The following is a 23,959-nucleotide window of genomic DNA, read 5'->3' on the forward strand; positions in this document are numbered from 1 at the left end:
TCATTGGACATAATACTTAACATGTCATATGCAAGGAAGCATTCGTATTCTAGTAAATGTGATGCACACGAACAGGAAAAGCTAGTGGCTCTTTAAAGGAAGAGGATGAAACATTCCCAGGTAAACTCAGAGAAAAAGATAGAAGAAACCATGGGAGGTTCAATGAGGGATCGCCTCCTCCAAGGCAGCTGGTGTTACAGAGTGCAGACCATAGGCTGAATACAATTATTATACAGTTACAGTGTTAATAGATGGTGAGGTCCCTACAGTAACCGAGTTAGTGAGGGTGAGGTCCCTACATTTACAGTTAGTGAGGGTGAGTTCCCTTCAGTTCCAATGTTAAATATAGCTGCAGGCAGCAATGGCGAATTCCTCCAAAACATTGCGAACCATTGAAAAATGTATATTCTTCACAAATTGTCACTGTATAGAAAAATCCATGCTGCAGACTTACCAATGGGATACCAAATCTGAAATGCAATACCATCAAGATCCACAAGGGCCTTTGTTTCAAGCCAAGGAGTGAATGGGGGCTTGGTCAGCCCACAATTTCCTGAAATGTTGTGTGTGCGTCTCGCCAAGCTCGCGCGTGTGTCAAGGGGCTCTGGTACGGTGGCCCTGAAGTGCAAATCACACCCACTAATATGAGTGCATCCTGCCAAATGAAAACACTCCCCCCAAATACGAATCAACTTCCCCCCAATAGGATGACGTGCTCACCTCCCCCCAATACAAAGACACGCTCCCCCAAATGGGAAACGACATTACATTAACTCAAAAACACATTACATTAACTCAAAACGGAAAGGGTAGGTACAACACTTCGTGGCTGAATGGATGCAGTAACTAACAAGAAATTGATCGACAGAAGTACAAAATGCAATAGCCTGACAGAGTTACGTGCAGGATATTTGTTTGGCTATCAAAGCATGTAGCAAATAGTAGGCTACTTATGCAAAAGTATATATTGCGTGTTAAAGTAAAAATCGATAGCCAAACAATTATCCTGGTCCACGTAACTCTGTCATTGTGGCATTTCGTTCTTCTGTTGTGGACTATTAGTCTTTTTTCTGAAAAGTCCTGCTTCCTTCAACTGTGTTTTTAGCGTGCACATAGGCTACTTATTTTAATGTTGTGAAACGTTAACAGCATATCTAAGATTATTTCATAGGAATGTTCCTGATCAAAATAAAGTGTAGTGCAAGTAGACTCTGAATTGTTAACACAATGTTTCTTCTTTTATTCCAACCAAAACGATCAACTTCATGGTAATGACAGAGTTACGTGGACCAGGATGGTTGTTTCGCTATCGATTTTGACGTTTAACATGCAATTTATACTTTTGCATAAGTAGCCTACTACTTGCTACATGCTTCGATAGCCAAACAAATGTCCTGGTGCACGTAACTCTGTCAGGCTATTGCATTTTGTACTTCTGTCGATCAATTTATTGTTAGTTACTGCATCCATTCAGCAAACGAAGTGTAGTACCAACCCTTTCCATTTTGAGTTAACGTAATGTGTTTTTGAGTTAATGTAATGTGTTTTTGAGTTAATGTAATGTTGTTTCCCATTTGGGGGAGCGTGTCTTTGTATTGGGGGGAGGTGAGCACTTCATCCTATTTGGGGGCAGTTGACTCGTATTTGGGGGGAGTGTTTTCATTTGGGGGATGCACTCATGTTAGTGGGTGTGATTTGCACTTCAGGGCCACCGTACTCTGGCCCCTTATGTGTGTGAGAATTTGGAGCACGCGCGGTGAGCAGCAGAGGGACAGAGGACTTTGGGGAAAAGCCCTAGAAATTAACCAGGCATGCATATTTCAAATATTCACAATAAATCTACTTTACATCTTACATTCAACTTTTTCTCAGATTTTTCTCAAGAGTCTTCATATTAACTTGTGATTGAATCAGAGTATTACTTTTTGACCGCCGGATGTGAAAAGCATTATTTTAGCGTTAGCGATAAATTCGATTTGCTTTATATCAATAATTTTTGGAGAAACGAAGTTGCCTTTGCACATGGTAACATGTTGTAGTGTCTTCCCTGAGCCCTGAAATGTTGTGTGTGCGTCTCGCCAAGCTTGCGCGTGTGTCAAGGGAAAAGCTGAGTGTGTGAGAATGTGGAGCGCGCGCGCTGAGAAGCAAGGGGAGACATTTCATTGGAAATATCCCTAGCAATTAGCCAATCATGCATATTGGAAATATTCACAAAACATTTTCATCTTACAGTCAACTTTTTCTCAGATTTGTGTACTAAACATTTTCAAGAGTCTTCATATGAACTTGTGATTGAATCAGAGTATCAGTTTTGGACTGGCGGATGTGTAAAGCATTATTTTAGCATCAGCGATAAATTAGATGTCCTTTATTTCAATCATTTTTGAAGATATTAAGTTGCCTTTGCACATGGGAACATGTTGTAGTGTCTTCCACGTGACATACCAAGTTTGGTGTTGATATCGCAAAGATTTGCTGACTTCCTGTTTGGTTGCTTTGTTGCCGAATTAAATTCGGCTGTACCGGACCAACGGTTTCGTAAACCACTGTCTCGCTAAACAGATAATTCGTGACATAACAGCGTCGTTGGCTTTGGCTGGATTTGAACGTCTTATGTTGCCCTTCCCAGGATACAAATTTATCCTAGTGAGCTATTCTCAGTGCTGGAAATTACTATGTTCAGTTACTGTGTAAAAATATAAGCAGTTTTTCCTGGGGCAAGCGTTTGTCAGATTTGACCCAAGTCAATTTTGACGTGAAGGTGATTGTGGTCTGAAAGATAATCTGTGCCAAATTTGGTGAATATTGGATACATTTTGAAGGAGGAGTAGGGAAAAAAATGTTAATTCATTCAAAATGGCAGCCGCATCAATTCAGCTGGTATGACAAGTAAAAAAACACAGGATTGCCCCCTAGCGGTTAGATGACACAATCTTTTGTGGACCTCTTTGGAACAGGGTCCCGAGCACCTGTACCAAGTTTGATGTCAATTCAGCGAATATTTCCTGAGATATGATCTCACTTCCTGTTTTGGCGGCTTCATCGCCGACTTTGACCAGCTGTACCGTTTTGAAAATCAAAGACCATGTGAAAACGTTTGTGAGGCTTGATCTGAAGATAATTGGTGCCACAGTTTTGCTTATTGCAGCGCCACCTAGAGGGGAAATGGCATGACCCATTTTGGACCTCTTTAGAACAGGGTCCCTAGTCCCTATATTTGGTGTCAATGCAGTAAAGAGGTGCATTGACAAATTTGGTGTCAATGCAGTAAAGAGGTGCTGAGATATGACCTCACTTCTTTTATGGTGGCTTGGTTGACGACTTTGATTGGCTGTTCCAGTCAAAAGGTTTAGAAAATCAAAAAAATGTGATGTCTTTTGTGAGGCTTGGTCTGAAGATGATCTGTGCCAAATTTGGAGAAGATTGGACAACTTTATAGGAGAAGTAGCAAAAAAACTTTATATTCATTCATTCAAAATGGCGGCCACATCAATTCGGCTGGTATCATAAGTTAACATGTATCAGACACGGGATCTGCTAAGATATCATGAGAAAAAGGAATCACTTAAATAAGACAAACAAATCAACAGTTATTTGTCAACACACAATCCTGCCTATTGTAGTGCCCCCTAGAGGTCAAATGACACTACCTGTCTCAGACCTCTTAATAAGAGGGTCCTGAGTCCATACACCAAGTTTGGAGTCACTGCATCAAAGATTGGCTGAGATATGACCTCACTTCCCTTTTTCCGGATCAGTTGCTCAATTTGATTGGCTCTAACTAACAAACGGTTGCTAAAATGAAAACGCCATGTGATGTGTTATGTGAGGCTTGGTCTGAAGATGATCTGTGCCAAATTTGGTGAAGATTGGACAAACTTTATAGGAGAGGTAGCGAAAAAACGTTATATTCATTCATTCAAAATGGCGGCCACATCAATCAATCCAAGTTTATTGTCGCATACACCAAATTGCTTCAGTGCAGCGAAATTCTTAAGACTTGGCCAGCAACATCTGCTCAGTAGACAGTAGATATAAATAACAAAGTAACATAGTAACATATACCAAAAATAGCATTCAACACTATAACACTATAATACTATAACATATAACATTAACAAGTAACAACAGCACAAGAAGAGCTAGTAGCAGTTTAAAATATGAGGAATATAAAATTAAGTAAAACATTTAAAATTGTGCAAATATATGTAGGAAGTGTGGTTGTATGAATGGGGGAGCAGAAAGTGAATGGTGATGGCGACCGTTCAGTGGATCAAAGTTGCTGATTCAGAAGTCTTACAGCCTGGGGGAAAAAGCTGTTTCTTATATACTAGTGTAATAATTGGACCAATGCGCTGTTCCTATTGGTCCAGAAGACGTTCTCAAAAGTTAATAAATCCGTTTGTATCATAGATATACAGTTAGGTCCATAAGTATTTGGACATTGACACAATTTTCATCATTTTGGCTCTGTATACCACCACAATGAAACAATCAAGATGTGCTTTAAGTGCAGACTTTCAGCTTTAATTTCAGGGTATTTACATCCAAATCAGGTGAACGGTGTAGGAATTACAACACATTTTATATGTGGCCCCCCCCTTTTTAAGGGACCAAAAATAATTGGACAAACTAACATAATCATAAATCTAATTGTCACTTTTAATACTTGGTTGCAAATCCTTTGCAGTCAATGACAGCCTGAAGTCTGGAACCCATAGACATCACCAGACGCTGGGTTTCGTCCCTGGTGATGCTCTGCCAGGCCTCTACTGCAACTGTCTTCAGTTCCTGCTTGTTCTTGGGGCATTTCCCTTCAGTTTTGTCTTTAGCAAGTGAAATGCATGCTCAATTGGATTTAGGTCAGGTGATTGACTTGACCATTGCAGAACATTCCACTTATTTGCCTTAAAAAACTCTTTGGTTGCTTTCGCAGTATGCTTCGGGTCATTGTCCATCTGCACTGTGAAGCGCCGCCCTATGAGTTCTGAAGCATTTGGCTGAATCTGAGCAGATAATATTGCCCGAAACACTTCAGAATTCATCCTACTGCTTTTGTCAGCAGTCACATCATCGATAAATACAAGGGAACCAGTTCCATTGGCAGCCATACATGCCCACGCCATAATACTACCTCCACCATGCTTCACTGATGAGGTGGTATGCTTTGGATCATGAGCAGTTCCTTCCCTTCTCCATACTCTTCTCTTCCCATCATTCTTGTACAAGTTGATCTTGGTCTCATCTGTCCATAGGATGTTGTTCCAGAACTGTACAGGCTCTTTTAGATGTTTTTTGGCAAACTCTAATCTGGTCTTCCTGTTTTTGAGACTCACCAATGGTTTACATCTTGTGGTGAACCCTCTGTATTTACTCTGGTGAAGTCTTCTCTTAATTGTTGACTTTGACACAGATACGCCTACCTCCTGGAGAGTGTTCTTGATCTGGCCAACTGTTGTGAAGGGGTTTTTCTTCACCAGGGAAAGAATTCTTCTGTCATCCACCACAGTTGTTTTCCGTGGTCTTCCGGGTCTTTTGGTGTTGCTGAGCTCACCAGTGCGTTCGTTCTTTTTAAGAATGTACCAAACAGTGATTTGGCCACATCTAATGTTTTTGCTATCTCTCTGATAGGTTTGTTTTGATTTTTCAGACTAACGATGGCTTGCTTCACTGATGGTGACAGCTCTTTGGACTTCATATTGAGAGTTGACATCAACAGATTCCAAACACAAATACCATACTTGAAATGAACTCTAGACCTTTTATCTGCTCCTTGTCAATGAAATAACGAACTCCCTTCATGAGGGAATAACATACACCTGGCCATGGAACAGCTGAGCAGCCAATTGTCCAATTACTTTTGGTCCCTTAAAAAGGGGGGGGCCACATATAAAATACTTTACAATGTTCCGTGCTTTTCTCAGGCATCTAATGTTATAGATGCCTTGCACGGAGGGGAGATGGCTGCCGGTGATACGCTCCGCTGTCTTCATCACCCTCTGCAGGGCCTTGCGATCGGCAGCGGAGCAGCTACCATACCAGGCAGTGATGCAGCCTGAGAGGATGCTCTCGATGGTGCATCTATAGAAGTTTATTAAAGTTTTAGCAAACATGCCAAACTTCTCCTCAAGAAGTATAGCCGTTTGTTAGTTACAGCCATCAAATTGATGTGGCCAAATTGATGAGGTAAGGGGCTTGGTAGCATGGTGCCAAGACAACAACTTGTCTCTCAACGTCTGCAAAACCAAGGAGATGATGGTGGATTTCAGGAAGCTGCAGAGGGGGGGTCACGACCCCATACACATCGAGGGAGCTGCAGTGGATAATATGATAATATTCCTCAGGCAGAAAAAATACTTTAGTAACATCACATCACACAGAATAAAAAAAAAAAAGTATATAAGCTATGGTAGCATGGCTCATGACAGAGAGAAACAGTTTTAATTCACAAATTTAACGCACAGCAGCAGGAACCAAGTCAAACCTGCTTGGTTTTAAATGCCATCCCCACTCAGAATGTGACGCCTGTGAGTTTGATGCAGTGTTAGAGCAGTAGATTAAGTATTATTCTTCAGATGAGTCTACCACCCTGCATATGTAGTAACTTGAAGTGATTGGTATAGCCTCTTTGGTCAGAGCCAAATAACACAGATACATGATATTAAAGTGTGAGAGTTTATTGGAGACATGTTTACAATCTTATCAAGCCCTGATTTTATCATTCAGGTTTCCAGAAGATGATGTGCTTGTCCTCTCCGCCTGTTATCAAAGAACTACACTGCTCATTCATCCACATGGCTGTGACCATACCTATTTGAAGGAGAAGTTGTAGTTAATATAAATTAACAACGTAATGTGGAACAGTAACATCTGACAACAGGGTGAATTCAAAGGCTAATTTTATATAGATATAGATTTATATAGATATAGATTCTCCGCCGTTTTGAATGTTAAGGAAAAGCGTTTTTTCACTACTCCTACAATTCTTGTCAAATCTTCTTCAAAAATAGCCTGTTTATCAAACAATGTCTTGCATCTTTTACAGGTGAGCCCTCATTGGGTGTGCTCAAGCCTTCGGCGAGAGCACAACCTTTGTTCTCTCACATATATATTATTATTATTGTTTATTTTCGCCCCCCTAAGTATCAGTCAATATTTGGACTACATAGACAACCTAGGTGTCAAAACTTTCGTATTGGTAGCGATTGCATTGGTTGTATTTTTATTTACGTTCCGTTGCATGGTTTAAGTAGAAATTGCGTTTTTGTGGTGAAAAGTGAAGCTAACGGTGGCTAATTTGCTAGCCACAGCCACAGTCACTGACGTTACTAACGTCACTAACGTCACAAAAATACGCGTGACTACCTGTAGCAGAACATTCGTTTCGCATCTGTTAACTTGGGGGATAGCTAGGCTAACTGTAGCTTTACTGCAAGGCAGCTGCAGAAACGCCACAAGCAAAGAGGCCAGGGTGATAACTATTTACTCATTTTACTTTGTGATGTGAAACACAATTGTGAAATGTAATGTACAATATTTGCTGATATTATTAAGAAAGTAGGCCCACATCTACTTTTGGAAACGGTAGTCTACTATTTCACTGAAGCATTAGCATCATGACATCAGCCTCTGTTGCCCGGGCAACACATACTACAGTGGTCTATGATGCATCTGTTTTCAATCGTTAAAATAAACATTCCTCACAAATACATTTTCGTTGTAGGATTTATTATGACATTACATTACAAGTAAACGATTTGTGGGCGAAATTATCATTACCTGTGGTTTGAACCCGGGTTGCTCAATGCAATGCTGTAGCCTACGCGAGTAGTGATGTGTTGTTCGTGAACAATTCGTTAATTTTGAACGAATCCTTACAAGGACTCGGGAGTAACGAGTCCTCTCAAAGAGTGATCCGTTCATTTTCTCGTGGCCGCGCATCGGGACTGTTGCATAGTTTCGTCCAAGTAAACAGAAATGATTCATTCATTTCCCGACTCGGTCTTCGGGTACGAGTCTTTGGATCATTTTTCACGTGACCTGCATAGGCTCTGTAGTCGTAGCTAGAGGAAACTAACGATTCGTTCATTTCCCGACTCGGTCTTTCTACGAGTCTTTGGATCATTTTTCACGTGACCTGCATAGGCTCTGTACTGGAGGAAACAAACGATTCATTCATTTCCCGACTCTGTCTTTCTACGAGTCTTTGGAATCCTTTTTTCACGTGACCCGCATTGTATTTTTTAGTTGAGGAAACAGTTTCCTCATTCCCTTTCGCGTGGCCGCTGTTTTAGTAAGACGTGAATGATATCCGCTCAAGTCATCATACTGACTGGTTTTGTTATTTTCACTTTACATTTACACTTACAGTTTAGTGCAGTGTAATTGTTTGCCGTGATAATTAAATGCTAGTGTGATAATAAATGACCAAATCATACAAACTGTCATGATACATTATTTTAATGCAGGAATTTCTTTTAAAATAGTATCTGCTGGTGCACATGTCATGCACCTACATGATAATATGATACGTGTTTGCAGTGGACGGATAGCCCACCCCTCTACCCCACCCCGAGATTCAAAGAACCGAATCAGTAAAATGATCCGAACTTCCCATCACTATACGCTAGACACACTACAAAAACATCTACACAGCTGTTTAGGAAGTCAAACTTACTTAAATCAAAAGTCTTTCAATAGGTGAAACTATCTGACTACTAACCTGAACTTCATTGCCACAGCCTAAACTTTGTCAATCTGTTCATGAAAATAATTAACTTCAGCCTAAACCGTACAACGGAACGTTAAATCGAATTCAACCAACGCAATCGCTACCAAGACGAACACAGCAGTAGTCTAGTACTGTACTGTAGTAGAATTTACCGGGGCAGCTTCTCCACACAGGGCTATATCGAGTTTTGCGTTGTTACTGACAATGACCGCTACCAGTGAGCTTTTTATGAATGAGCGATTTTCCACTAAATAAATGTCAAGCTTATTTACGTTTTTGGGGGCATATTTTCAGTTAGCAGATGGTACTGTTTGAATCACATCTTCTACTGCTGGTAACGTCGTAGAATAATCTTCAAAGGGGGTTCTTTATTAATGAATGAATGCAATATGAGTAGGCTAAATGGCTGAAAATATCACGAGAAGGGAAAACTTAAAAGGATGTTTAAGTCATAGAGATTAGGTCAATTTTTACACCGGTCTGCCAAATGTATTTGTTTTGATTCAGCTATGAGGCTGCCTCTTGCAGGGGACATGAGAAGACATCATATTTCATTCTACACTTCACTCGTATTTTGAGTTGTAAATGAGCAGCAAAAAAAGATGCTTTTAAATCTATGTAATCTTTATAAATAATAAGTAGGCCCTATGCAATTTTATATAAAATATACAGAAATATCAGTTGTAAAAATTTCATAAAAAAACGGACCCCTGTGCAACCGACGCAACCAAGCACACCCTACAATCTCCCCAGAAATTGTACACTCTCTAGTTTGCAATACAATACAATTGATAACACAAATCACTTAAAAAAAGCACAAATAATTTAAAAAGTAAGGAATAGAATCAAACATTAATAGGCTTAACTGGACATCAACATAAATAACCACTACATTATGTTAATTGAATATGTATAGTTTGTACAATATGTAAAGCAAAGTACAACATTAATGAAAAAGAAGGAGCATTTATCCAATTTATTCACAACATATAACGTACCACTACTGAATATGGCAGTGATAGAATGTGACTGATATAAATCTGGCATTTATGTTACAGTATTGATGTGTGGCACACCTGAATGTCCAGGGATCCTACTGGTCACTTTGCTGCTGAGCAGATTCCAGAAAAGCAGGTCTCCAGACTGTCCTCCAGTAAGGACTGTATTTCCATCCCAGCAGAAGCACCTACTCCCAAAGACAGTCTGAGGTCAGTGTTCAGCTCTGATCCTATACCCTAACATGCATCCCTTTTGATCTACAAAAATGACCAGATTGAAAATAACTGAGACTGTGAGAATCTGTTTTTCCCTATGCCTTCTCCCACAATGTAGGTTGGGAACCCTGATGCACTCCTTGGACTCTTTCCTCATCCCTCCCCACTTCCCACCCCTCTTCCCTCCCCTCATCCCTCCTCACTTCCCTTCAGAGATGGCCATAGGGACAAAGTGAATGTCCAGAAGGAGCTGAGGGTGCGGATCAGGGAGGGGAAGTGAGCATACAGGGCCAAGGAGGACCAGCTGAGGCAGGACAGGGTGAGGGACATCTGGCAGGGGATGAAGAACTTCACTGTCTCCAGACAGTTTACAGATGGACCGGCTAAGGTTACCCCTGTGTGTCACTAGTAGGGTCAGGCACGAGCACTAAAGTACTCAAGTACCCGAACGTGACAGTGACGATCGATCATGAAAACAATGATCTTGTGAGTTTCTTTATTTCTGATTGGTTATAGCAGAATTTTGGGCATCAGAGCACCTTGAGCTCTGATTGGTTAGCATTGCCAGAGCATGCGGTCCTGTTGTGTAATGTTACGTTTATGTTGTGTATCTAAGATATCTGATTAACCTTTGTCACAGAATGGGCTTCAGTTGATTAGAGTTCATTTAATATTCAGCTTCACCTCATGCAGCTATTCTATTTCAGATGTTTATTTTTCGATAACATTGATGCAGCATAAGAAGTTATTTTTTCAAGTCATATGTTCATGTTTTCGTAGACATGTTTTCATGTCATTTTTATTTGTCACATGAATTTTTGTAACAATCGTAAATTATTTTAATTATCTCAATGACAGATCTAACCATGTTAACTATGTATAGTAGACTTATTTGTTTAATATACTGTATATAGACATGAATATTTCAAAAACTTAGTATAGTATTAGTATAAAATCATAGTATAGTGAGGGAATTAAATGTACGGCTGATGCAAACTATTATTTTAGTAGTATTGCGTTTGCAAAAATGTTTAACTTAGCATGAGGTTGGCCATCGTCTGAGATACCATTTTAAATAGTAGTGAATTTTGCACTTTCTAGGTGGAGGTGGTATCAAGTTATGGACACACAAAATATTTTCACAATTCATCATTAAGCTAACCTGAACTAAAATGATGACCGTATATTGAGTCTGGATCATATCTCCTGTAGGTGATCACACTATTGATAGACATGTATTCAATATATGAAAACCAATTAGCAAATAAATTGGACTAAACTGGTGTCACTCAGCATTGCATCTGGCCCTCTCTGCATTGGAATAGCAATAGGCCTACAAAAATGTGCATCTGCCATAAGTTTCTTGAAACATTATTGGTTGCAGACCTTTCATTGAAAATTAAAATGTTTATAAATAATAAATATTGGATGGTATCGCTTGCTCTATATATATACTTCCAATAGTATAATACCATTGGAAGGGGGAGTTGTTATAAAGCTCTCTGGCTTTATTGTTCAAATAAGCCTATGAAGGCCTCCCATCAGGGGCATCATTAGACCCTTTTTACTGGGGTACGTGCCCCAGTATAAATCTGCTGTGCCCCAGTAAAATCTAAAGTTTTAACAATTTACTTTATTAGTCAGTGCATTAATTTATTGATAATCTCGGAAAAAAATCACGCAGTATCCCAATCAATGCTTGTAAAATCAAAGCAGTTTAACTGAAAACACAAACCGATGCCCGCAGAATTCCATGTCAGCGCGCTCTGAGCTTGCCAAATAGCCACTGCGGCCAGTGTCGGACTGGCCATCAGGAGATTTCCCGAATGGCCGGTCCAACTAACAACCGCTATGGCCACGGCACTATGCAAAAAAAAAATTTACGCTCACTTTGAGGACGGCATGAATACCAAGCAACTGTTTAACTGGAATGATCCAAAATCCAAAGGGTGGGGGTGGGGATTCCCCCTGTGTAAACTTGAATGGTGCACTTGTCCGTCCGGTTTACAGATCGCGATTGGTCAAAAATCAATCGTTTTCCAGGTACGGACAGTTCGTTGGAGTGGGTGGAAGCAATGAGTTTGCGTGCAGTTTTAAAAGTCGTTTGCAACCGAGACGTATTTAGCTATTGCTAAAAACATTGTTGTCTCTTTTGCAAAGAAATGGAAAGGAAAAGAAAAGGACAAAAGGGTGGTGCGGAAAAAGCAAGAGACAAAAAACAACGGGCACTCGGGCAAAATGCTGCAAAATGTAAAAACAAATGTTTAGACCGGTAAAAGCCAAGCTAAGTGAGGGAGAGAGTCTGCAGTCCGAAGATGCGGCAGTACCTGAGGCGTCAAGTGCAAGCAGCTGCATTGTCAACATTTAGAACATTCTAATATCCAATATCTAATATCCAAACCATATTGTTTTAATTTTTCTAAAAACATTATACATTTGGTATTACTGTTAACCAATATATAGGCTATCCATCCATCCATCATCTTCCGCTTGTCCGGGGGTTGGGTCGCGGGGGCAGCAACCTAAGCAGGGAGGCCCAGACTTTCCTCTCCCCGGCCACTTCCACCAGCTCTTCCTGGGGGACCCCGAGGCGTTCCCAGGCCAGCCGAGAGACATAGTCCCTCCAGCGTGTTCTGGGTCTTCCCCGGGGCCTCTTCCCAGTGGGACGTGCCCAGAACACCTCACCAGGGAGGTGTCCAGGAGGCATCCTTATCAGATGCCCGAGTCACCTCAACTGGCCCCTCTCGACGCGGAGGAGCAGCGGTTCTACTCTGAGCCCCTCCCGGATGACCGAGCTTCTCACCCTATCTCTAAGGGAGAGCCCGGACACCCTGCGGAGAAAACTCATTTCGGCCGCTCGTATTCGCGATCTCGTTCTTTCGGTCACTACCCACAGTTCGTGACCATAGGTGAGGGTAGGAACGTAGATTGACTGGTAAATAGAGAGCTTCGCCTTTCGACTCGACCGCATCACTGCGGACGCCGCACCGATCCGCCTGTTGATCTCGCGATCCATCCTTCCCTCACTCGTGAACAAGATACTTGAACTCCTCCGCTTTGGGACAAGATCTCCTCCCCGACCCGGAGATTGCACTCCACCTTTTTCCGGTCGATAACCATGGCCTCAGATTTGGAGGTGCTGATTCCCATCCCAGCCGCTTCGCATTCGGTTGCGAACCGCTCCAGTGAGAGCTGGAGATCACGGCCCGATGAAGCCAACAGGACCACATCATCTGCAAAAAGCAGCGACCCAATCCTGAGGTCCCCAAACCGGACCCCCTCAACGCCCTGGCTGCGCCTAGAAATTCTGTCCATATAAGTTATGAACAGAATCGGTGACAAAGGGCAGCCCTGGCGGAGTCCAACCCTCACCGGGAACAAGTTCGACTTACTACCGGCAATGCGGACCAAACTCTGGCACTGGTCGTACAGGGACCGAACAGCCCCGATCAGGGAGTCCGGTACCCTGTACTCGTAGGGACACGGTCGAACGCCTTTTCCAAATCCACAAAACATGTGTAGACTGGTTGGGCGAACTCCCATGCACCCTCCAGAACCCTGCCGAGGGTATAGAGCTGGTCCACAGTTCCACGGCCAGGACGAAAACCACATTGCTCCTCCTGAATCCAAGGTTCGACAATCCGACGGACCCTCCTCTCCAGCACCCCTGAATAGACTTTCCCAGGGAGGCTGAGGAGTGTGATCCCCCTAAAGTTGGAGCACACCCTCCGGTCCCCCTTTTTAAAGAGGGGAACCACCACCCCGGTCTGCCAGTCCAGAGGCACTGTCCCTGATGTCCACGCGATGTTGCAGAGTCGTGCCAACCAAGACAGCCCTACAACATCCAGAGCCTTAAGGAACTCCGGGCGGACCTCATCCACCCCAGGGGCCTTGCCACGGAGCTTTTCAACCACCTCGGCGACCTCAGCCCCAGAGATAGAAGGGCCCCCCCCAATGTCCCCAGACTCTGCCTCCACGTCGGAACGCGTGTTGGTGGGATTAAGGAGGTCTTCAAAGTATTCCTTCCACCGATCCAGGACGTCCCCCATCGAGGTCAGCAGCGCACCATCCCCACCACATACAGCGTTGACAGTGCACTGCTTCCCCCTCCTGAGTCGCCGGATGGTGGTCCAGAACCTTTTCGAAGCCGTTCGGAAGTCATTCTCCATGGCCTCGCCGAACTCCTCCCACGCCCGGGTTTTTGCCTCCGCGACCGCCAAAGCCGCATTCCGCTTGGCCTGCCGGTACACATCAGCTGCCTCTGGAGTCCTACCAGCCAACAAAGTTCGATAGGCCTCCTTCTTCAGCTTGACGGCTTCCCTCACCTCCGGCGTCCACCACCGAGTCCGAGGGTTACCGCCGCGACATGCACCGACCGCCTTGCGTCCGCAGCTCCGGTCAGCCGCCTCAACAATGGAGGCCCGGAACATGGCCCATTCGGACTCAATGTCCCCGGCCTCCCCCGAGACATGGTCGAAGCTCTCCCGGAGGTGGGAGTTGAAGCTCCTTCTGACAGGGGATTCTGCCAGCCGTTCCCAGCAGACCCTCACATTACGTTTGGGCCTGCCAGGCCTGACCGGCGTCTTCCCCCACCATCGTAGCCAACTCACCACCAGATGGTGATCAGTTGACAGCTCCGCCCCTCTCCTCACCCGAGCGTCCAAGACATTCGGCCTCAGATCCGACGACACGACTACAAAGTCTATCATCGAACTGAGACCTTGGGTGTCCTGGTGCCAAGTGCACATATGGACACCCTTATGCTTGAACATGGTGTTCATTATGGACAAGCCGTGTCTAGCACAGAAGTCCAACAACAAAACACCGCTCGGGTTCAGATTGGGGGGGCCGTTCCTCCCAATCACGCCCCTCCAGGTCTCACTGTCATTGCCCACATGAGCATTGAAGTCCCCCAGGAGGACGAGGGAATCTCCGGGAGGAGCGCTTTCCAGCACCCCTCCCAGAGACTCCAAAAAGGGTGGGTACTCTGCACTGCCATTTGGTGCATAAGCACAAACAACAGTGAGGACCCGTCCCCCCACCCGAAGGCGGAGGGAGGCTACCCTCTCGTCCACCGGGGTGAACCCCAACGTACAGGCGCCGAACCGAGGGGAAACAAGTATTCCCACCCCAGCTCGACGCCTCTCACCGAGGGCAACTCCAGAGTGGAAGAGAGTCCAGCCCCTCTCAAGGAGACTGGTTCCGGAGCCGATGCTGTGCGTCGAGGCGAGGCCGACTATATCTAGCCGGAACTTCTCTACCTCGCGCACCAGCTCCGGCTCCTTTCCCGCCAGCGAGGTGACGTTCCACGTCCCTAGAGCTAGCTTCTGCAGCCGAGGATCGGACCGCCAAGGCCCCCGCCTTCGGCCGCCGCCCGTCTCGCACTGCACCCGACCCCCATGACCCCTCCTGCGGATGGTGAGCCCACTGGAAGGGGGTCCCACGTTGTCTCTTCGAGCTGTGCCCGACCAGGCCCCATGGGAAAAGGCCCGGCCACCAGGCGCTCGCCATCGAGCCCCACCCCCGGGCAGGGGCAACTGAGAACCATTGTTCGTTTTCTTCATGGTAGTTTTTTGAGCCACGCTTTGTCTGATCCTTCGCCTGGAACCCGTTTGCCTTGGGTGACCCTACCAGGGGCATAAAGCCCCCGACAACATAGCTTCCAGGATCATTAGGACACGCAAACCCCTCCACCGCGGTAAGGTGGTGACTCAGAAAATATAGGCTATATATTTTAAATTAAGGAAAATAAATGGCCAATAGAAAAAGGCACTCTTTTAAATACGCAAAATAGGGGTGGAACGGTACACTGAAGTCACAGTTCGGTTCATACCGTGGTTCAGACATCACGGTTCGGTACGATTTCGGTACAACGGAGGGAAAAGCAAAACAAACCAGGTTCCTCTACGAGTGAATACGGCGCATTGAAGATGACATGTAAATTCCGATTGCGTCAGTAATTTTTTGGGCCCTATTTGTATGTGTATCTAATGGCTGGTTAAGCACTGTAGGGAGAAGTTGAAAAAAATTGTTGTCTCGTTCCAGTGATTGGCCCACCTGGGTGATGGCGTGGGATATTTTTAGTCATTTAGCACACGTTATATGCGTTAGCATGTTGTATGTGATGTATTCCACTCACATACCCCACAACCAGTGACGTGCGGTGATGTCAGTAAGAGGCTAGTCACTTGAATGGGAAAATGTGTCCAAACTTTTGACTGGTACTGTACATGTTGAAGAATATAGGATCGAAGTGCGCAAGTGAGTTTTTCGCTTGTCGTCCGCAGTGAACGGACAGTAAAAGCACTGCTTATTCTACAATTTTTATTTTATTTGATTATGCGTAACTGCTACATTCGTCATCGTAACATCTAAACAATTGGAATAACACACATATTGCATGTATAAATCAAAAAAATAAACAGTAAAAATACAATTACAAGTTTATTAAATAAAAAGATTTAATAAAAAAATTTACGTTTGAATTTTGGCAGGGTAGGCAGTGCCTACCTTGCCTACTCAGCCAGCACGTCACTGCCCACAACTGCTGAACAACGGCGACACACAGTGCTTGTCTTATCCACCATTCTCTCGCCTGTACTACTGTAACTGAATGGGAAACCGAAGTTTTCCTAAACTTGCAACAGGGCCGGATGCAGCCTGCTTTGACTGGGGGGGGCAGTGAACATTTCTGGGGGGGCATCATGATCAGGGGCGGTTTTAGGCACGGGCGGACCGGGCAGCCGCCCGGGGCGGCATTTTTTCATGTCACGTGGGGGGCGCACAAGCATAAAATAAATAAATAAAAATCTCTGCGCCGCGAAGCGGTTTTCTCTTTTCTATCATTTCACTGTGTGGGGAATTGGCAAATTGGCGCCCCCTTCAGGCAGCTGCAGGCACCCCTGCTTGCTGAGAAGGTGCCGTGCACAGAAGCTGTTTTAAAAAAGGGGAGGGGGACAGACAGCTCACCTGACTGGGTCTCCCAAATGGAACGGACAAGGGGGGGGGGGGTCCACTGTATAGTGCAATACTCAAAATTAGTGGGCTAAAGTCAGTTGCACCTCGACTTTCTTCCAAATAACGCACATTTCATTCATAATATTATAAATATAGGCCTAAAGTTCCTGCACATTTTTGTTTTTTTTAATTGTGTGAAATGGCTAATAAAAATATGTAACACAAAACGATTGTGGTCACCAAGGTGAATTGGTTTAGTCTTGACTTCTGGTCGTGAGTGACAGGGTTGGGGGGATGGGAAATCTGTTGACTGTTGAGTGCCAAAGAAGATGGACAGCAAAAGGTCAAGTAAGCCATCAGGTGCCCAATTTCGAAAAAAAAGAAAAGAAGAGGGTTTAGGTTGGTTGAGGGGCAGTTCTATGGGCGTATGTGAAGCCCTCTGTGACATGCTTGCGTGTAAAAAGGGCTATACAAATAAATTTGATTTGAAGAAGAGGAGAAACGAGAAAAAGATAGGTATGCAAATATGTCTCTGTATGATTATTACGGTATCCATGTCATGAATGAAGGGCTAATGTTAATTGGTGGGTATAGGCTAACTCTTACGTTTGTTAGCCTTTTTGCTATGATGCTTGCTATGCAACAACAATATTTAGGTTTTAACTCAACAAACACGAGATAACATTTCACCATAATAGTGTGTTTTGCAACAAAACTGTTACAAGTTCAGTTATTATTTATTTTCATTATTTAGGTTAGGCCCTGTAATTAGCCAACGGAATTTTCAAATCTGTAGGTAGTTTCAAAGACGAACATTTGCTATTTGCTACAACTATATTTTGTGACAAAGTATAGTTTAACGTCATAACTAAAAGTGTTCCTCCCTAAAAGTTATATTAATATAGCATGTAATAACAGACATTTAGCGTGTAAGGGCATGTTTAAGTAACCCTCCTATTATGTTTGGTGTCAATTTGACCCCAGGTTGTTTTAGCTGTATAGAACATAATCGGTCTTACCATAACAGCCTTTTGATTTCAATGGGGGGGGGGCGAAGGGCGCGAAGGGCGTCTCGCCCTGGGTGTAATTCAATGTAGAACCGCCACTAGGTGCAGCACAGCAACTGTACACAATAGAGTATATGTTAACAGGGTTATTATATGGAAATTTGTTTGTGGAATTGATTTTCATTATTGACTATAGTTAACTGATTATTGTTCTTTTGCAACATCAAAAAGCAGATGCAGAGAGAAGTAAGGAAAAAGAAAGTAAGGGAGAATTGCCATATTCATTTTTAGATACTGTATTAGATCTAATTTTGTTAACAGTCTTCGATAGCACTGCATTATACTTTATTATTATATAGCCTATTTGTATTAAGGAACTGTACACGGGTCGTGGGCCGTTCTGCATTTTAAAGTACCGGGCTGTTTTTCGGCACGCAGACAGATTCAGGTGTCGGACTGGCACACAAGTCAGAATTGAGGTAGGCTAAGAAAACATTACAAAACTAAAGAAAGATTCTAAATGATAGGCCTACCGATCATCATATTTTTACTAAAACATAAAAACAATATTACGTATGAAGCTCAAAAAAACAGTAGGCTATTTGCGCCCAAATGAATGTGCGCGCTCACATTAACTATTGATGTCCTTGCCAAAGCTGATATCAAACTTGCGTCCCTGAACTGTTGTATAGTGGGTTAAGCAAGCAGCGTTTCAATTGTCTATAGTGCATTGTGCGTAGCAAGCTTGAAAGAAAAAAAGGGATATGAATAGGGGCCTGTGCCCCAGTAGAGTTTTATGTCTAACAACGCCTCGCCTCTGTATAGTGGGTTAAGCAAGCAGCGTTTCAATAGTCTATAGTGCATTGTGCGTAGCAAGCTTGAAAGAAAAAAAGATATGAATAGGGGCCTGTGCCCCAGTAGAGTTTTATGTCTAACAACGCCTCTGCCTCCCATCAAGAATTTGACAAAATGATTGGCATGAGCATAGCTCATTGTGGCTGCTGGTGGTGAGTTCTTGGTAGGCAAAGAGTGTCAACTGCTATTTAATACAATTAGATTTTTGTGGGACAAATTTGAGAAGGTAAATTTCTACCAAATTACATTAGGGCATTAATGTCTTGACTAGGCTGCCTAACGCTGTGCCCCAGGTGAGCTAGCTCGTTTGGGGGGCAGCGTCCGGTCAAAAGCGTCCTGCCTGTCATCACTCAGACCCAGCGAGGCCTACTGTCATGCATCATTGCTACAGTGAACCGAAGGGGCTAAAGCCACAGGAGACAGCTGCTGAGACTGTAGAACCTACAGATTGCAGTGGTGTCCCATCTTTTATTTGGTGAACGTTTACCTAGTCACATTGGGCCTCATTTACCGTTATCTTCCTAAGTTATTTCTTACATTTGTTCTTAAGAAAGTTCCTTCAGTCAACGTGTGATTCATGAGGTGTTCCTAAACAGCAGAATTGTTCGCAGGTGTGATCTTAGAATTATGAATCCCAAAATGTCTTAAATTGAAAGCTTGTGCCCCGTTGGTCCTATTTAGCATAGGTAAACGCCCCGTTAATTCTCATAAAAGGGCATTAGATGGCAGGACCGTGTGCACACGGTGGAGGCCTCGTGGTACTGCTGCAAGAAGTTAGCGACAAACGACACATCATATTTAGTAGCGTCAGCGGTGGATACAAAGCAGTAAGTAATTACTCATGCAGTGAACGCTGGATCTGGAGAAGGGCGCAGAACTGATGAAGTGAAAAAGAAATGGTTTGATCTGAAATCTGAGGCAAAAAAAACATATTTCAAAACATAGAAGACAGATGACTAATACAAATATCCATGAGGACTGCTCTTGGTAGCCTAAAGCGTCCCAACAGGTACTCGTCACTCTCTGCAAATAAATCGGTATGGTCATGGAAGATGCATTCCCTCCTCAGGGCACGATCTGCAAAATTCTGCAGCAGCAATAAATACGCCAATGTGTGGTGTAGTCCTAGTGTGCGGAATAGGTCTACTTTGGGCCTATAAATACCGTGATAAGTCACTTATTATTGGATGGCAAGGTTCCCCGTTAACATAATTGATGTGAGTTGAAGGCAAAGCAAGGCTAGTTTATTTATATAGGCCTAGCACAATTCATACACAATGGCAATTCAAAGTGAGCAGAAGTGTAAGTGTAGTGTGTATTTATTAAAACAAACAACCATATAATTATATGTAAAATAATTACAATTATTAGTTGCAAAATTATAAAGGAGAGAAATATTCCATTTTAAATTAGAACCGACGAAAACAGTATAACTACTTATTTTGCGCAAACGCAAAAGCTCTCAATTGTGTGTAAGAGTGCTCTTCGGTGTGCGGAAATTCTGTTCTTACCCAAGAACAAATCCCAAATAAGAAAACATTGGTGAATGCCAGAATCTTCGTGAAAACTGTGGAAGTGGGGTTTAAGAACAAATTTGTTATTAAGAACCCAAAGCGGGCCGTCCAGTAAAATTCTCCCAGGATTAAATGAGAAACTTGGAATGCTAAACCCTCACATAACAATGTGTAATTTCTGAGTTTAGATTATGTACATGAACCCAACATTCAACTAAATGTTTGTGGTTACTGTGAAATAATTTATATGGGTTCCAGAGTAATTTGAATTACAATGTTTTTTATGTCTATTGTCAAGGAACATCATGAGACTTTGCAGAAATTTGAATTGGGGCAACAGGCTCAGGCTGAAAGGGAATGCTTGTTTGTCTTGAGGCTTCTGAACCACCCTGTAGGACAGTAGATCCTTTGGGGTGGGTGGGCACTTCCTACATCCTTCCCATCTATATTTATGACCTAAGGGGAAGCTCTTGAAAGGGTCAGTTGGAAACATACAGTAAGGTACAGTAAGGTACATGAAGCAGCTATTTGACCTTTTGTAGTTTACAATACATTGAGGAGAAGAGTGAGTTCATTGTTTGTATTAATTATCAGTTGTTTATAATGACTAGTGAGACAAATAGACTTGTGAGTCTATATAAGACTGGGTGTGTCTGCGAGTCGGCTGGTCGACATTAGCCATACGTGTCCTGCAGTAGATCGATCACAGAGCGCTCTGTTAGGTAATGTACGGTACAGAATAAATAATTTGTATAAATCCGGCATTCTGACTATTCGAGTACATTTGAATCTTGAATTGAATCTTGAATTGAATACACAGTATATTCATATTTTCCACCACAGTTACATTGTCTTATTCTTGAACGAAAACCATATGGTCTCACCTCTGCTCCTCTTCAGCTTGCAAAGATAAGATCAGCATGCCCGTTTGGACGTCAAGCATCTTCAGACAGAAGTCCCCTCCTACACTCAATATATGTCTACTATCTGGGAAAAAATGCAGAGAACTTGTGAGGGAACAGAAATCTATCTTTTACAACTTGGGGTCAGTGTATGATGGGAGAACAAATAAAGGCCCTTGTAAACGAACAACTAAATCACACATTTTGGAACACATCATTTATGCAAATCTTCATAAAGGTTGCACGTGTTTAAAATATTTTTTTTTTGCCTGAATTCAGGACTTTTCAGCAGGAAGTCAGCGCAGAATAAAACAGCTTAGTACTTTTGTCGTCGTGCCAACTGCCTCTTGTACATACTTTATAGCTGCTCTTCAGATAACTGAAACTTCCTGGTTGTTTTTTAACTTAAAGTCAGAGCAGCAACAGATGGTTGGTGTTTAATTTCCTCTGTTTGAAAAGTTACACAGCCTTTTCAACACGACTTTCTTTCATAGTTTTTATTCATGTGGTGTTAATAATTTCAGAAATATTCTGAAATACTACATTTCAGAGTGGATATTAGCCGAAAAATACCCCAACAAGACTAGAGTATTAAGTGAAATATTGTTTCAGTCCCTTATAAAAACTAGACCCAAAACATTTCCTTGATTAACTTAGCTAATACAGTAGATTGAGGTGTAATGCCAACAACTTTCCTCCTAATCCTAACCCTACTTTTTCCAATAATGGAATAGAGTGTATTTTTCATGTGCAATAAACACAAATCAACATATATATTTATATTATTGTCGACACAGAGGGCCGCTCTCTTTCTATTTCTCTTCTATAATGACTGTAACATATTTTTGAGTTTGGTGCAAAGTTTTAAAAAGTCCCATCTAGTGGTGACTTTTAGCTTCACCACAGAACCTAAGGGACAAATGGATAATCAGTTCTTAATAGCAGTGTTCAAGGGAACTACTGTCTATCCATACACAAACCTAAGGGTATGGTCTGAATTATGGCAATATAGTAATTTATATAATCTATTCCCCTATGCATAATTATATGGAGAACAGCTTAATTAACTTCAACTATTGTATGACTTTGATTTTATATTATTAGAATTGGCACTCGAGACCTACAATGCATTCCTAACTTCCTAGCTAACTGTCATACTATAACAAAGAGGAATGCTGTCTTTTTATAAGTTAAACAAACAGACTGAGGACACACATACCAGGACTAAAGGCTATGTCGTGGATGGTTCCTGTGTGGCAGTTGACTTGATGTAGTAATGCAAAGGTAGTAGTGTCCCAAATGCTTGCAGTTCCATCCTTAGATCCAGATACCAAAAGGGTACCAGCTGGATTCAAGCTGATTGTATTGACCTAAAAGCATAGAATACCTTTCTCATTGTAAAAGAAAACGCTAATTTACAATTATCTGCTATTTGAAAAGACACTCACCCCAGCATCATGTTCAAACTCTGCTAGCAACTGAAGCTGGCTCCTTTTTGTTCTTGACATATCAGCACACGAACATTTCCACACCTGAAATCAAGTAAAGTAGTATCTCTCTAATAATGCCAGGAATCTGTGTGTGTGTGTGTGTCTGTCTGGGTCTGTCTCTGTGTATTTTCTTTTAATGGATTTTAGGGCAGCAAGTTTCTCACGATTAACTCGAGACCTGGGTCCTCTTTATGATCCAATGGAGTGCAGTGCCACGATTGACGTTGTTCGGATAAGCAGTTTGACATTTCCCAAAATAAAATTCTGCCAGTTTGGCTTGCTCTCTTCAAACTTGACTCTGCCATCTTGAGTTGACTGAGCTATACAAAGCTAGCTCTTGCGAGCCGAAATGATATGGATATAGCGAGCCGAAAAAGACTTAAACAATATTGTTTATGTCCAAGACTATTTTACCGATGAAATACTGGCTAGCTAACTAATAAAAATACTAAAGTGGATGGTTTATTTCAGTAGATGTAGCTGGAAGGTTATTAGCTACAATTGTTGCAGTGTAGACCAATGGCTCAGGACTACACAAAGTCACAACGGTTTAGAGTAGAAAGACAACAGGGATTAGATTTTTTATTGCTTTAGGCATCATCACTTGCTGGACAACCTTTCAATTGGCAATTCATGAAGAATGTTTTGGGTACACCATAGCCTACTGTTATTTAGAATCAAATTCGCTTTTAGAACCGATATGGCCAGGTTAGCAGCGCTGACATATGAATCAGCTGCTCTCAAAGGATTTATGGATGAAATGCTGGCAACTGGCTGGATTACAGAACGACAATATAAAGTGGATACTTTAAGTATAGATCAGTGAAATGTATGTGTTTACTGATCAAACTGTCAAAACTGCCTGCATCTTGCAACTGTGCTACAACATTATAATCACCAGCTGCATCACAGCTCTCCTCGGTCAGTGTCTTATTAATGCGAATGCGATACAAAAAATATAACACTATTTTACAGAATTGCATGGCACAAAGGAAAAAATACAAACTTTAATGTAAACATAGCAAACACCCATTAGGCAGAACTGTACACAGAAGCACTGTATGGTGAATTAGGCCTACAATTATGACAACTGGCTCAACCATTGTGCATGTAATGACTTCTGTTATGAACTAAATGCATTTATAAGCACTATTTGAGTGAGGGAGTCAGGTGGCTGAGCGGTTAGGGAATCGGGCTAGTAATCTGAAGGTTGCCAGTTTGATTCCCGGCCAAATGACGTTGTGTGGGCAAGGCACTTCACCCTACTTGCGGTGGGGAATGTCCCTGTA

General features: G+C 42.6%; 1 protein-coding gene across 7 annotated transcripts in view; it reads right to left on the reverse strand.

Moving 5' to 3' along the window:
- Positions 1 to 6,606: 6,606 nt before the first annotated feature.
- Positions 6,607 to 23,959, reverse strand: part of nsmaf (neutral sphingomyelinase (N-SMase) activation associated factor) — a 177,908-nt gene continuing 160,555 nt past the window's right edge. For 2 of the 7 annotated variants that reach the window (XM_067251515.1, XM_067251514.1), the window contains exons 28-32: positions 22,629 to 22,712; positions 22,400 to 22,550; positions 21,163 to 21,265; positions 9,808 to 9,917; positions 6,607 to 6,810 (exon numbers count right to left, since the gene is read on the reverse strand). In XM_067251515.1, coding sequence (XP_067107616.1) covers positions 6,719 to 6,810; positions 9,808 to 9,917; positions 21,163 to 21,265; positions 22,400 to 22,550; positions 22,629 to 22,712 — 540 coding nt within the window. In that variant the 3' untranslated portion in view covers positions 6,607 to 6,718. Of the gene's footprint in view, positions 6,811 to 9,807; positions 9,918 to 21,162; positions 21,266 to 22,399; positions 22,551 to 22,628; positions 22,713 to 23,959 lie in introns of those variants that run through there. The other 5 variants (XM_067251519.1, XM_067251517.1, XM_067251516.1 and 2 more) reach the window with 4 other exon arrangements.

This window comes from Osmerus mordax, chromosome 15 (assembly GCF_038355195.1).
Source record: "Osmerus mordax isolate fOsmMor3 chromosome 15, fOsmMor3.pri, whole genome shotgun sequence".
Classification (NCBI taxonomy): Eukaryota; Metazoa; Chordata; class Actinopteri; order Osmeriformes; family Osmeridae; genus Osmerus; species Osmerus mordax.